Here is a 13657-nt window from a genome sequence, read left to right on the forward strand (position 1 = left end):
CAGCATTAAGACACACTCTAAACAGAACAACTATTAACAGCTACCAGAGCCATGGGGCAAAGGACTAAACTGATCCCTCTGCAGGCCAACAACCCCACACCTCAGGTACAGACTGCAGGCCAGCAATACCACCTGTTATCACTAACTCCTGTCAGTCGGCCTCAGCCCCGCTCTGGGGCAGCAACATCAGTCAGTACTGCCCTCTCCACTGACATGGGCAAAAAAAGGGCTGTGCAGCTTCACAGGACACTTACCTTCATTTCATCCAGGTTGGCAGGGAGAGGGCCAGGTTTGCCCACTGCAGCATTACTGTTCTGCCGCATCAGCCCACTGGAACCCGAGGATACTGAAGATGCGTTGCTGACTGTGGCAGAGAGATTGCGTACAGCAGGAGCACTGGCACCACTCTGCTGCTCTCCTGGAGGCCTGCAGGGCAAGAAAAAACACAGGCATCAAAACCAAGGTGGAAAGGCACCTCAGTGTCAACAATCATACATGTTCAGAAACATCTGGGTCACTCATGCCACCCTAGACATTAAAGCACGCCAGTGCTTTTGACTATATCTGTGCCCCTTGTCCTGCCAACCAACTCACTTCAGCTGCTTTTGTCTGATTCATCTGACACTGGCCCTTTTTGCAGCCTGCTGTAACCTGACAGGATTGAGGACACTACAGCCAACTGCCCCACCTCACACACAGAATACAATGATTCTGGTAACAGCACAGGGGAAGAAATGCTTTCTGAGAGAGAGCTGGCACACAGGATGCATACTTTGGTGGGGCTGGCAGGATGGTCTGATAGTTGTAGTGCTGCTGCTGCTGCTGGTTGAGGATCTGAAGCTGAAGAAAGAGCTGCTGCTGCTGCAATATTTTGGCATAGGATGAATCCATGGGAGGAGCTCCCTTGTCCTGCTTTTGGTCCGGGGGAATATACTGATGATATTTAAGCTTCTTGACTTTCGGCTTCAACTCCTTGGCTTTTTTACTGCGCTGAGACTTCTCACTAGCAGACTTGGGCTGACTTTGCTATTTAGAAGAAAAGGAAGGAGCAAATAAGAACGAAAACACTGTAATAACATAACACTCCACATAAACCAGAATGTACACTGGAATTTTCATTTCAAAATTCTCCACATTTGACCTGAGGGTCTTTCCTGGCTTCTCTAACTCAGGCAAAAGTAGTCGAAGCGTGCACAGCACCTTACACAGCGCCATAATGCAGGTCACAGAAAGGCAGCCATTCATCTTTCCCAGCACACTAGATCACTTGCTCATACAGTGCAGACTCACTGACTCGAATTATGGACAACACTGATTGTTTCAAAACATTTTGCATTCAGGACCCATTTTACACAAGGTGAATACATCAAGGAACAGAAAAACCTACTAAATATGTTACTAGTGTCAGAGGAAGACACTAGTGAGAACTAAGCTTTCCTTCCTTTGCATCTGTTAACACAACACTTCCAACTCCAAACCTTCTTCAGAGTAACCATCTTATCTTCCTTCACACTATAACAATGAAGAAATCAGCCAAAATAATACCTTAATGAGCGTTGGTGGGGGCTTGGCAGCAGTAAGAGCTGCTCCGTTGGTAAGACTAGGGGGCAGAAGAGGTGGAGGTGGCAGAGGCGGGGGCGGCTGTTCAGGTAGGAAAAGTGTTTCACTGGAGTCTGTGCTAATCTGCAGTTGGGATGTACCCTGCAGGGACAGAAAAAGGCATAATGAATTCATACATAAGGAGGGAAACAGTTTAAGAAAGTGCAGGAGGTGTCCACTTAAAGGGAAGCAGCACAGGTTGCACGTCATTAATTAGACGCCTTTAACCCACTGCTTCAGTTGTCCCTGAGAAGCAGCACAACTTCTTAGGGCAGAGAAGGAATCAAAATCCCAGACCTCTATCTCCCAGTGTTGTCTGCCAGAATCAGTTTCACACCAACGCAGGCTGTATCACCAAGTAATGATTGTCCCCCTTCACCACATGGCACCACTACAGGGACTTCTGAATAACCAGGGGACTGCACCAATACCACACAGAGCTAAGACCCCTTGTGAAATCTCACAGACTATACCTTTTAAGGATCCCTTGGTCTCAGTTTTCAGGATTGTCTGCCAAAAATCAGCAGTAGCTGTGAAGCTCCAGGGCACTGCAGGAGGCCGCCACATTCTCACCTGAGCTAGTGATGTGCCAGTGGTGCTAGGGAGAGGCTCACAAATCCGGGAGTCCATCGGTGATGGGACAGACCCCTGGGACTCATGGCTGGCTGGCTGTTCTGGGGAGAGGGCATCACTGCTGTCCTCATCGAAGGAGGAATTGTCTGCAACCTTTGGGTAGTTCACCTGTCCAACTGAAACACAAACACCAAGTGTGGTCTTCAAAGTGGAACAAGAATTTCACTTGATGTTTCATGAAGATAATGATGGCATGTATCTGACTTGTCCTTAAAGCATCAACTAAAAATGAGAGAACAAAACCCAAACTGGATCTGTTTTAAGTGTTTACATTCATCTCTGCTATCAGTAGAATAAAATGATGATGCAGAGTGGGGTGAACCATTTCCCTTGCTGCTCAGCCAGACAAGATCAGGAAATACAACAGGAGATACTTAATTCTGCCCAAACCCAGATCTGTGTCATGGCTTATTTGATGATCATTTGGCACTAAAGAAGAAGGTTAGACAGTGTAAGCTTGAGTCATGGTTCCTTTGGTGTTCATCCTGAGTGGTGGAAAGTAGAATCTCTCTTCAAGACAGAATCCCAAATTGTCTTCTAGTCTTACAAGCAGGAAGAGCTATGGATTAAGTGGTGGCCCTGATTACTATTAGCATTTCTGTCTACCTACATGTCCAGTAGATAAACTCACATGAGTGTACATTTGTAATGTACTAATGTGGTTTAGGTTACATTATCTCAAACTAATCCTGGTAAGCAGGAAAATACTACAATTTCACCTAAAATAAAAGCACAGAAATCCAGAGAGATACACTTTACTCAGTCAGAAGGAAGACACAACTCTAATTCTCCAGTTCACAAGTTTACTCTTTTTCTGCCTCAACCACTTCTTGTGTAATGGTGAAGGCAGGCCCTCTCACAACACTGTCTTTTTCCTTTTTCATGAAGAGTATTCCATCTTGCTCACAGTTGTGTTCCATTTGTCTTTAAAGTAGCGCTGAGTGTTTGAGGGGATGAATAACCACAGACACACAGACTGCTCCGTCCGGGGAGACAGGCAAGAGCACTGCTGAGGCAGTGGGAAGGCTATTCCTCAGTATTCCTTTCAGCCCTTGGAATGGAACTGGCATGATTTACACCTGTTCTGGTTTATTTTTAAAAGGGCTGAATCCTCTGAAGTTTTTAAGTTCACAGACAGCTTTTGTTTCATCCCACCTGTTTATATTCTGTCTCCTCTCCCTGATCTGAGTAGGTCAGTGGGTTCTCCCTGACCAAGGTTGCTGACATGTTATACCAAGAGAGGGATTTTTAAGGAGAGAATCTAAGGAATGCAATCTTCAACAGCCTTTCAAATCTTTAGGGTTTGCAATTGCGTTCACAATATTCTGGGATGTCCACACTTCCTATGATTTAATGTCTCTATAGCACAATCTGGGCCAGAGGAGTTCTGCTTTTCAGAATCCTTGAGGCTGAAAGGCTGGGATTCTGAGCCAGGAAAAGAAGACCATCCAGGCAGGTGAATTGATAGGAAATCACAGCCACCTGTGGGAAATGCCCTCAACACAGATCCTGCTCTGGCCTTACCTATAATGGCTTCCTTCAGGCTCGATTCCACAGGCAAGATGTTCTTCTCTACCAGCTCCATGGGACCTGGCCTCTGCGCTATCTTCTCATTGAGGTCATCTGCCAGTCTGGCTCTCTTTAGCTTCAGCTGCTTAGCCTGCAAGGAGGGTTCAGCTGAGGTCTCTGTTCCAGGGAAAGCAAATAAAATGATATCAATCCAGCAATGGCCAACCTATGCAGTTCAGCAGTACTTTACTTCTATTCTGAAAGGTAACTGTACAGAAAAATAGTCACAGATCACAATAGGTAACTATTCACTATGAAGATATTATAGATATTATATATATTTAAGTGTATCTACAGTAGTCCTTGTGAATCTAGAATAGGACAAGTTTGCTGTTCTCAAACTGATGTCACCCAATTCTACTTCATCTTTTCCATTTCAGTTGTGTCCAAAGATGTGGTACTCAGTAGCAGCACAGTACTCCCTCTCTGAACCTGAGGTGCTTACTAATTAGATCAAATCGGCCTCACTCCCTCTAAGATATTTTACAGTGTCTTCCCTTATTAAGAAGCGCAATCCAGTCACTCCATTTCACTGTTGCTCAGCTACACAAAACTGCACAATTTTGAGTTCACTCAATAGATTATTCCAAGAATCTCCACGCAAGCAGAGTTGAACCCCTCCCAAGAAATCATGCACCAGACATGATGTTTTGCCTGTTCCAAACTGAAAAAATTATTTGGGGGTCAGAGGTGAAATAGAATGCTGTTAAATAAGTGGTTATGATAAAGCTTATTGCTGATGTTTTCCTGTTTAGCACTTGCCATACCTTCCAGAATGTGCATCCTAACCAGCTCTGATCTCTCTGGCCGGGACCGGATTTTCCGTTTCAGATAGTCCTCTGTCTGTGGCAAAAATAGACAAACAAGAACCGATTTCAGTTGATCAGACACAGGACTGAGGAAATCTTGGACAGCACAAACAAGAGAAACAACCATCTTTAGTTGTTACTGAGATCTAAATAAACACAGAACAGAGAAAGGGGATATCTTCTGTCCCAGAGCACCCAGAGAATTAGCTTATTCTAAAGACAACCTTCTACTGTACAAGAGTGCGGTATTGCCCCACAGAACAGAAACTGGAAAGGACTTCCTCAGGAGCTGAAGCCCTCTTTTCCCCTTTAATGCAACACCACTAACTTGCATCAGGGTGAAATTCAAGACATTTCTTTTTACATTAAAGATAAATGCACTGGTTCCACTGTTCACAGCAAATACTTTCATACACTGCTGGCATTCGGGGCTGATCTGTGGTTTGGGCATACTCCCTTATTTGTTTAAAGATATGTTATTTGTTATGCTAAAGACCTCATGCAGTCTCTTGGCAGGCAGAATCGAAATGTTATGATAAGACCTATTTAATTTCCAGAACTGCTTTCAGCTCTATCTTTGGAGAATGCTCTACAGAGCAATGTACAGAGATGACCCCGTCTGGGCTGAGCACGTTACCCTTTACAAGGCCCAGGCATGGGAATGTAGGAGCAGTGGGTAATGGCCTGGTAAGCACTGGCCACCAGAATGGGCCTTCAGAGAAAATAATATTATAGTAAATCAGAAAAATACACCAAAACATTAACTTAATAAAAAGGTTTTAGGAAAAAAAGAGGAGGAAGAAGAAAAAGCCTTTGGGACACTGGTCTTAATGCCAAGTCCACTGTTGCAATCTTTCCACTGTTTAAAGTGCTAATACTCCTTTACAGGTTCTAATCACAGCTGTTATTTTTTTTTACTTATGTTGCTTTCACTTTTAAAACAAAACTTAGCCCAGCAGTCATAACATGTTTTATTCCCCTATAGGCTAATCAGAAAGAAAAGCTATCCCCAGGGGCCTTTTGAGGAACAGAAATCATCAAGAAATCTCCCAGTTAGCAAAGTTACTGCCTGAAGTGTGATGCCTGGCTTCCTCTTTCGATGGAGCCAGAAGTCTGTGTGATTTCAGTGTTATAAGATTTTTCTGGGGATCCTCTCTAATAAATATTCAGTTTCTAATGTCCTATACAAAAGAATGTGTGTGCAGGTAACAGAGAAACCATGCACTTTCCTCAAAGGTACAAGTGAGCTCCACATGATAGGAGCATTTAAAGGCAGAACAGACACCATAAAAATAAAAATGCAAAGTATATGGACAGTGAGGAAGAAGAATATGAATGACTTCCAGAAAGACAACTCCAGGGGAAATCCAAACACCATCTTTCATGGTTTTTAGGCATGACTAGTTCACTGAGGGTTAACCACCACCACATACAAGCTAAAGAACAACCCCCATCCAATACATCTCTGACTACATAATGCTGTATTATACCCAGAATATGAACAATTTCCTTTGCAAACTCATTAACAGCTAGAGGATACCCAAAACGTAAACATACTACTCCTGACTTCCCCAAAACATTAAAGAGCATATTGCATCTTACCCTGGCCCGCTCCAAACTCCTTCTTTGTTCATGAAATGCAGCTGGACTTTTCAGAGCTGTTGAGAGAAACATTTAGAGAATGAATTAGAATTATGGAAGTTCTCTCGCTGCACATCCCTTCAGGCCAACTAAGTTAACAAATACACCATGACAACTGCCTCCTGCATCTTTCAACACACTGAACCAGATCTCCAGTTGGTATAAAGCAACGTGAATTGACATACTCCATTTGACAGCACAGGAGCTACAGGAACTGACCTGGACTTTTGACGGGCTGCTGAAAAGATTAATATGGGTACATTTCTAATTGAACTAATCACTGTTCACAAAGTTGGCCCACAAACGTGAGTCAAAACCAGCCTCCCAATAAATGCCTTTCACAAGCTTCAACACAGAGCAAGATATCCAGGACCCTTAAGTCAGGGGATGGCACTGAAACATGGAAGAGACACATTAAATGGCTGGAAGGATGGGGGAGGACCTTAACGAACTGTAAATCCTCTTTACTACCTTTTAATATCAAAGGAAGCTGCAAGTCTTTCCTTAATCTGCACCTGTGCTTTGTATACATGCAAGGGCTGGCTACAAATTCTGCAGGTCCCCAGGACGTATACTTTGTTCCATGTAACAGGAACTATCATGAGAACAGGAACACTTGGACAGGAAAGTACATGTGTCTGTTGACAGAAAACCAAGACTTGAGGAATTAACAGCAGCTCTCCATATAACAGACCTCCTCACCCCCTCGGGCCCAATATAAAACCAGAGCCAAAATGGCTCATGTTTTAAGAACCTGATCCTCTGCTGTCCAGGACCACACTAACCCTGGAGGAATCTCTCACTCTGCCTGGCTCCTCTGGAGCACACAAAGCTCACGTCCCACAGTAAAAGTGGAGAAAGATGGTGACATTGGTTCTAACTCAGCAGCGGGGTCACTAGCTCCTCAAGGCTTTTTCCCGAATCTGCAAGTAGCTTGTTTTCTAAAACGATGACATTGCGGCGTGGATTCAGAACTGGTTGAAGAGAACATAATAATTTCCTTTCATATTTCTGAAATACTCATATTTAAAACTGTCTGGTGCATTTTCTAAATTATCATCAAGCTAAACAGCAAAGTTAAAAAGCTTCAGCTTTAAAGTTATGTTGCAAGTCTTTAGAAGACAGAAATCTAACTTGTACAGTAACTCCAAAGTATTGCATCTCGATCCTATGAAATAGTCTACTTGTACTATTTTTCACTTAAGACCAAATGATTAAATATTTCTCAAATGCAACTTCATAATGAAATCTCAAATGGCTATTAAAAATAAAAGCCTATACATAAATGCAATGTAAGAAACTACTTCAAATGCACGTGTAGATTTCTAAACTATTTCCTACAGAGTAAAACGGAGCAGCCAACGACACAGTGTTAAGACACACACATTCTGCAAAATACAGGCAGAGTCCCTCTAGGTTCTTATTATCAGAGTAAAAAGCAGAATTTAGTCCCTATGACAGGAATTCTGAATACACCAGGGCATCACAGATGAGATTCAGACTACAGAAATGAATGAAGAATAATTTGTAGGATAAATAAACAATAATTGAGAACTAACCAGAGTGAGTGAGTATACAGACCCCTACAATGATGAGGCAAATAGTTCCTCTTCAGATTAATACAATTTGGTTACAGAGAGAAATCATCAGAGAAAGTTATGCAAGCTGGAAAATGGGAGTGCACTGATTGCACTTTGGGATAAACCAAAGTAAGGGTAGAGATATGGTTTTGCAATAACTGCAAAAACAATACCAAAAAAAACCCCTCACTGGCTAGCTGAGACATCAACTCCTGGGCATCCTGACCATTACACTTTGATGAAGAACAAGCAGCAAATAATACTGGGAAATACTCTTTTCAAGCCTACAAGCTGCTTGTGAATGTCCACATGCTTGAACTCATTTCTTTTACTGTATACATATCTCAGAAAAGTGAAATAAAAGTTTGGGTACACTTGGGCAAAGATATCATACAACATATAAATTGGCACAAAAATCTACCCTGGAGACAAGCGAAGCAGGACTCATCTTGAATCTTCAAAAGTTCCCTACCACTGGAACGTGCAGCATGGCACTAATTCTTTACTCTTCCCTTCCTGCCTACGCCTCCTGTCAGTAAGAGGCAGCATGTGAACTTTAAGTGACATTTCCCTGACCATAGCAAATGGTCAGGAAAGTCAACGCCAAGAGCTGATTTCACAGGTAGCCCAGGAAAACTCTTGCATACAGAAGAACAATGCAAAAAGAAAAGAATCTCTGAGTAAAAAAGAGATCCCCCCCTCCCCCAATCACATATACATTAAATAGTTAGTAATGCAAAACTGCTACAGGAAGAACTTTGTAAAGAACAATTTCAGCCTCTCATGACTAGTCCTCTGGAAACAAGCACTGGGGGGCTGGCAACATGACAGAGGACTTTATATTCGACCTCTGAAAATGTCAAGAGGGCACAAATCCTTCAGTGCTTCCCTCAGCAATCTAGGATGGGGCCAACATGTCAGAAGAGGGTGTCTATTGTAAAATCAAACTCTATTCGAAGTTAACTCAGTCTTGTACATTCTTCTAGCTTTGAAAGGATTACATAGCCCAGAGCTGTGGAGCAACTCCGGTAACTTTACTACAGCGAATGGAAAAAAGGAAAAATTCTGTAAAGAACACTGAAGCAGTAAGGCTCTGGGTAAGCCCCACAGGAGACCCACAATGCAGACATGCCCATCTTCAAGCTCCCACCACTGCCCTCCCCGGCCACTGGGCACTGACCCCTGAAAACTCTTGCTGCTCTCTGTACCCAGCTGGCTTGCTCACCTGAGTGCTGCTTTATCCATTCCACTAAAAATTACCCATATTGCCAAAGTTCTACTTTTTTTCAGCCATATCAGCTATTCTGGCTCATTCTGACCATGTACACAAATTAGCAGCTTAGTCGGTGGAGCAGAAGCCATGGTGACCAGGTAGGCATGGGGCAGCATTTCTATCACTGGCACAGGATTCACATTCACAGCCCTTGGTACCTGAAGCAGCAGATATAACCACAGAAAAAAGAGATGAAGAAGCTCAAATCACCTAATCCTTTCTGACTATTGCTTACAGCAGTTTGACTAACCTGTTCTTGAAGACCTCTCATGAAAGAATGCAATATTACTGCACAGAAATTATCCCAGTGCATGATGTCCCTACTAGTCAAAAACCTTTCTGCATGTCTAACTTACATTTCCCTTCCTACAGTTTATACTCATTATTCCTTGCCTTACTTGCAATCATTACAGAAAGCAATTTATTCTGTTCCTCTTTGCATCTTCAGTTTTCCTACAGTCTTCTGTTACATAAAATGACTAAAGCCAGTTATTTCAACCTTCCCTTATAGATAATATTTCCCAGATCTGTACTTGTTTACTTTCTTTTGGACTCCTTCCATTTGGTCTGCATTTTTCTTGAAGTATAGTGTCCAAAATCAGGTACATAGTCCAGCCTAGGCTTTATCAGCTTTTACAGAGCTAAATGATTATTAAGTAACGCTTCTCCGTTTTAGGTCCCAGACAGTTTGCCTTTCTTTGTACATAAAATGCATAACATGTTCACTCATGCTTGGCCCACAAACCATGAAAGGTCTCCAATCCTCTTCTGCAGAACTGCTGTCTAGCCATTCTCCATCCTCAATTCACACCGCTGACTAGAACTACCAAGATACAGGAACTCTGCATTTTTCTTTGTTTTATCCAATATTTCTCTGCATTTCCAAATACTGGAGTCCCAATCCTGTCCTCCTCCCAGTCTACTAACCTGCAAGCTTCATAAATATGCATGCTATTCCTCTGTTTACATCAAATTACTGAAAATACTGAATAGTATCAGACACAGAGCTTCTCCCTCTCCACCCAAAAAGTCCTGCTCAACACATCCTCCCAGTCTGACACCAAGCCTTTATTCCAACACTGTTCTCTCACCGGTTGCACACGTAGCTTTGAGTTGTCCCAGTTTGCTTACAATAACATCAAGCAAGCCTGTGTCAAGCATCTTTCTAAACCCAAGAAGTGCATTCAACACACTGACTTCTGGGGGAGGCAGTTCAACAAATATTTAGTCTGGCAGTAGGTCCAGCTCAAGTAATGACCTCTCCTTCCTTCTCTCCCACATCCCACATGTATCTGCCTTGCCAGTGATGCAATTGTACTCCTACTGCACAGGGAGCTGTACTAGGGAACTGTCACCATAAAACCACTCCAGCACATCCCTATGGCACTTGCCCCTCCCCCAAAAGAGATACTAGTCAACTTGGTTCAAATTTTGATCTAACTGCCTGTCCAGTTTCACTAGATTTGTTAGCAAAACTTGATGTGAGCCCCTGATGAGAATAGGTGCTGCCACAGGAAAAAAAACCAACTTGCTGAACTACAAGAGTAGTATAAGCTGTTGAGAGCTTTTGCTTTCCACTTTATGCAGAAAAAAATTCCTTGATATTTCTCTGCCACTGAGATACTCGAGAATGAAGAAGTAACTTCTGATGCCCTCTGCTAGGTGTACCTTTTGCCTGCCTTTCTGATTTTGTTTCTACATGATATGCACATGGTATTTTCACCCACAACAAACTGCAGTTACTCTTTCTGCCCACACTCCTGTACCCAGGCCTGGGACAAAAGCCCACAAGTTATGCTGACAAAACTGTTCGTGGACTCAGACCACCGTTGTTTTGAAAGAGTTATTTTAACCTGGACTGCTACGCTGGTTTACAACACAGCTCTACAAACAATAAGTGTCAGCAAAACTGAGCAAAAACTGCCCTGCCAGACAAACTCAGAAATGATAGGCTGGGCTTAAGGCCAGCATTGCAGCAGGAGCCCCCACGCTGCTGCACCACAGGCCCTATGTCTGCAAACTGCCCCATCCACCTTAGGAAAATAGCCTGATGTTACAAATGGCCCAACAAGCACTAACAGTGGTTTAGTGAAAGACTAGAAGTGACAATAGCATCACCAACAGGGTTTGGGACAGCAGAGTCCAGCAGGTGCCCCTCACTGAGTTGTAAATACTTTTGCCCCACTCGGACAACCATCTGGCAATTTGCAACACCTACAGTTAGGAGGATGAGCTTTACCCCTCAGCTTTAGATGACTGACAGCAGGACATGGTTTTCCTACCATAGACAGGTCGGCTAGCAAGGATCTGATGAAATTCCTATCACATACAACCTAGTTTTTTAGTCTCTCTGCTACTTCTTGTGGAGCATTTTGATGCTTCATCACCAGAATTCCTGAAGCATTAGTATCTTTGTGGTCACACCCTCAGCTACCATGAGAAATCTCCCTGGAGATCACTGATGCAACTGTTCTGTGCCTCCACCCTGCTTCAAAAACATTTGCAGCTATACATTGCAACTACTGTCCTTCCATCTGACCCCCCCAAAGCTAAGCAGCAGCACACAGAACTGTCTACAATGATGCACACATTTCCATACAAAGCATGAGGATGGAAGTTGCTAATCTTTGCTTCAAAGCAATGTATTAATTCCTATGGAACATGGTCCAAAACTGCAGTGCACGAGTTCAGTGTTCCCTCAGTCCAAAAGCCACATTTTGAAAATGGCTATGTATGAATGGAGATATTGCTGCAAAGCATCAAACTGGTGCTGCTATAAACAGACTGGATCAAGGCCCAGGAATCAAATCCAAATCTCCAAGCAGAGACAAAAAGATAGGTAAAATGGTTCAAACACTTCTCTTCAGGGTTTACCCGGCATAGTACAAAAGCGATTTTTATCCTTGCAAAGTTTTCAAAGATAGTCATATATAGATCTTCAAGTTCCTGTTACCTAGTTTAAGAAATAGGTGGAATCAGAACCAAATTCAGTCACTCTAAGAACAAAACACAGCAGAGGAAGGGGGCTGACTCAAATGCTGAGAAAAAGAGGTCAAAACATGTCTACACCCTGCATTTGCTTTTCCATCTGACAGAAAACACCAAGGTTTGCAAGGAACCCAATAAAGGGAAGAAAGAAAGGCAAAAAGGTCTTCATAGGCTCTCATAGCTCAAGCGCCTACAGAGGAGTAGAAGCTGCAAAACCTTCTGCAACTGGTAAGATAACTACTGGAGGCTATCAGACATGCAGGATAACAGGGGAGAGACAGCACATGAGCTTTCTTTGGCCATAGTATCTAGCTCATCATAGATAACAAGGTAATATTTGACCTGCAAATCAGTTGATCCAACAACATACAATGTTTGTAGAAAGGCTACAGCTAAATTCAAACTACTGAGTCAAGTATTCTGCTCTTCAGTTAGATCAGTTCCTGAGGGAAAGGTAAAATCTCCCTTTGCTATGACAAAGAGAAGCTCCTGTCATGTCCAAACCCAGCCTCAGGCACGCTGACTTAATTCAAAGTGGCAGAAGGCCTCCTGCTGCAGCTATTCATCCCTGCTCTCAACCAAATTCTAGTTTATCTCTTGTTTACTATGCTTTCGTAAAAAGATGAGATAAAGTGCTGCAAATAGGCTCGCTGACTTCCTCTGTCGGTTCAGGGTGGGGCTCCCACCCCATAGCATTTAGTAAGAAACACAAAACTTGAACCACAGAGCAAGGCAGTTGGTGCTTTCTTCCTCCCCTCATCTTCACCCCACTTCCAAAAAGCAAATCTCACAGCATGGAAGAAAAAAGTATCCAAAAATTGGGTCACATGGACAGAAGGAGCCGTCACTTTGCTAGTGGGACAATATCAAAGAGCAGTACACTGTGGAAATATGAAAAGGGGGTGGGAAATACACAGGTGATGGAAAAGAGATCTCCAACAGGACCCTTTTCTCCTTATGCAGCTCCAAGGAGTTTCGCATCCAGCACACAGACCTGATCACACTTGAGAATTCTTGCTGATTTCATACCCCTGGCATTAGTAAGAGCCCTTGGATGAAGGCTAAGATCTGAGTATCAGGTTAAGGATACAAAAAGAAGCCACAACTGGAAAACTGTGATTATTCAAACCTCAAAATATATAAACTCAGAAAATTCAAAATTAAGATTGATGTAAAAAAAACAATCCAAATATTTTTATGAAGGTGAAAAACACATCAATCTCTGGCACTCAAATACAGCTTTGCCCTTCAGTGACACGCTTCAAGCACAATGTCATTTTTATTAAAGAATTATGAGTGTTTCTAGTCTCTAACTGAAGAAAGGCTAGAGAAAGGTTCTTCTCCACGTTGTTACTGTTGCCAACACTACCAGAGCAGGGCATTACAGTTGTGCTATGGCTTTACAGAGCTTCCCCTCTTACCAAGCTATTCCAATCGATAGAGACATGGCACAGAAGACAGCAGCCAAACAAAGGCCATGTTAGACAGACTGGTGAGGCTCAGGCTGTTGTGGAATCCAGAGCTGACAGGTCATCCCACCCTGACACCCCACCTCACAGAGCCAC

General features: G+C 43.0%; 1 protein-coding gene across 1 annotated transcript in view; it reads right to left on the minus strand.

Moving 5' to 3' along the window:
• The window catches only part of MRTFA (myocardin related transcription factor A), a 79210-nt gene that overhangs the window by 9507 nt on the left and 56046 nt on the right, over nt 1–13657 (minus strand). Inside the window, exons 3-9 of the mRNA XM_080346368.1 lie at nt 6213–6268; nt 4569–4644; nt 3757–3918; nt 2173–2348; nt 1546–1701; nt 773–1026; nt 255–426 (exon numbers count right to left, since the gene is read on the minus strand). Coding sequence (XP_080202494.1) covers nt 255–426; nt 773–1026; nt 1546–1701; nt 2173–2348; nt 3757–3918; nt 4569–4644; nt 6213–6268 — 1052 coding nt within the window. The remainder of the gene's footprint in view (nt 1–254; nt 427–772; nt 1027–1545; nt 1702–2172; nt 2349–3756; nt 3919–4568; nt 4645–6212; nt 6269–13657) is intronic.

The sequence above is a fragment of the Nesoenas mayeri genome (genome assembly GCF_963082525.1).
Source record: "Nesoenas mayeri genome assembly, chromosome: 1".
In the NCBI taxonomy this organism is placed as follows: domain Eukaryota; kingdom Metazoa; phylum Chordata; class Aves; order Columbiformes; family Columbidae; genus Nesoenas; species Nesoenas mayeri.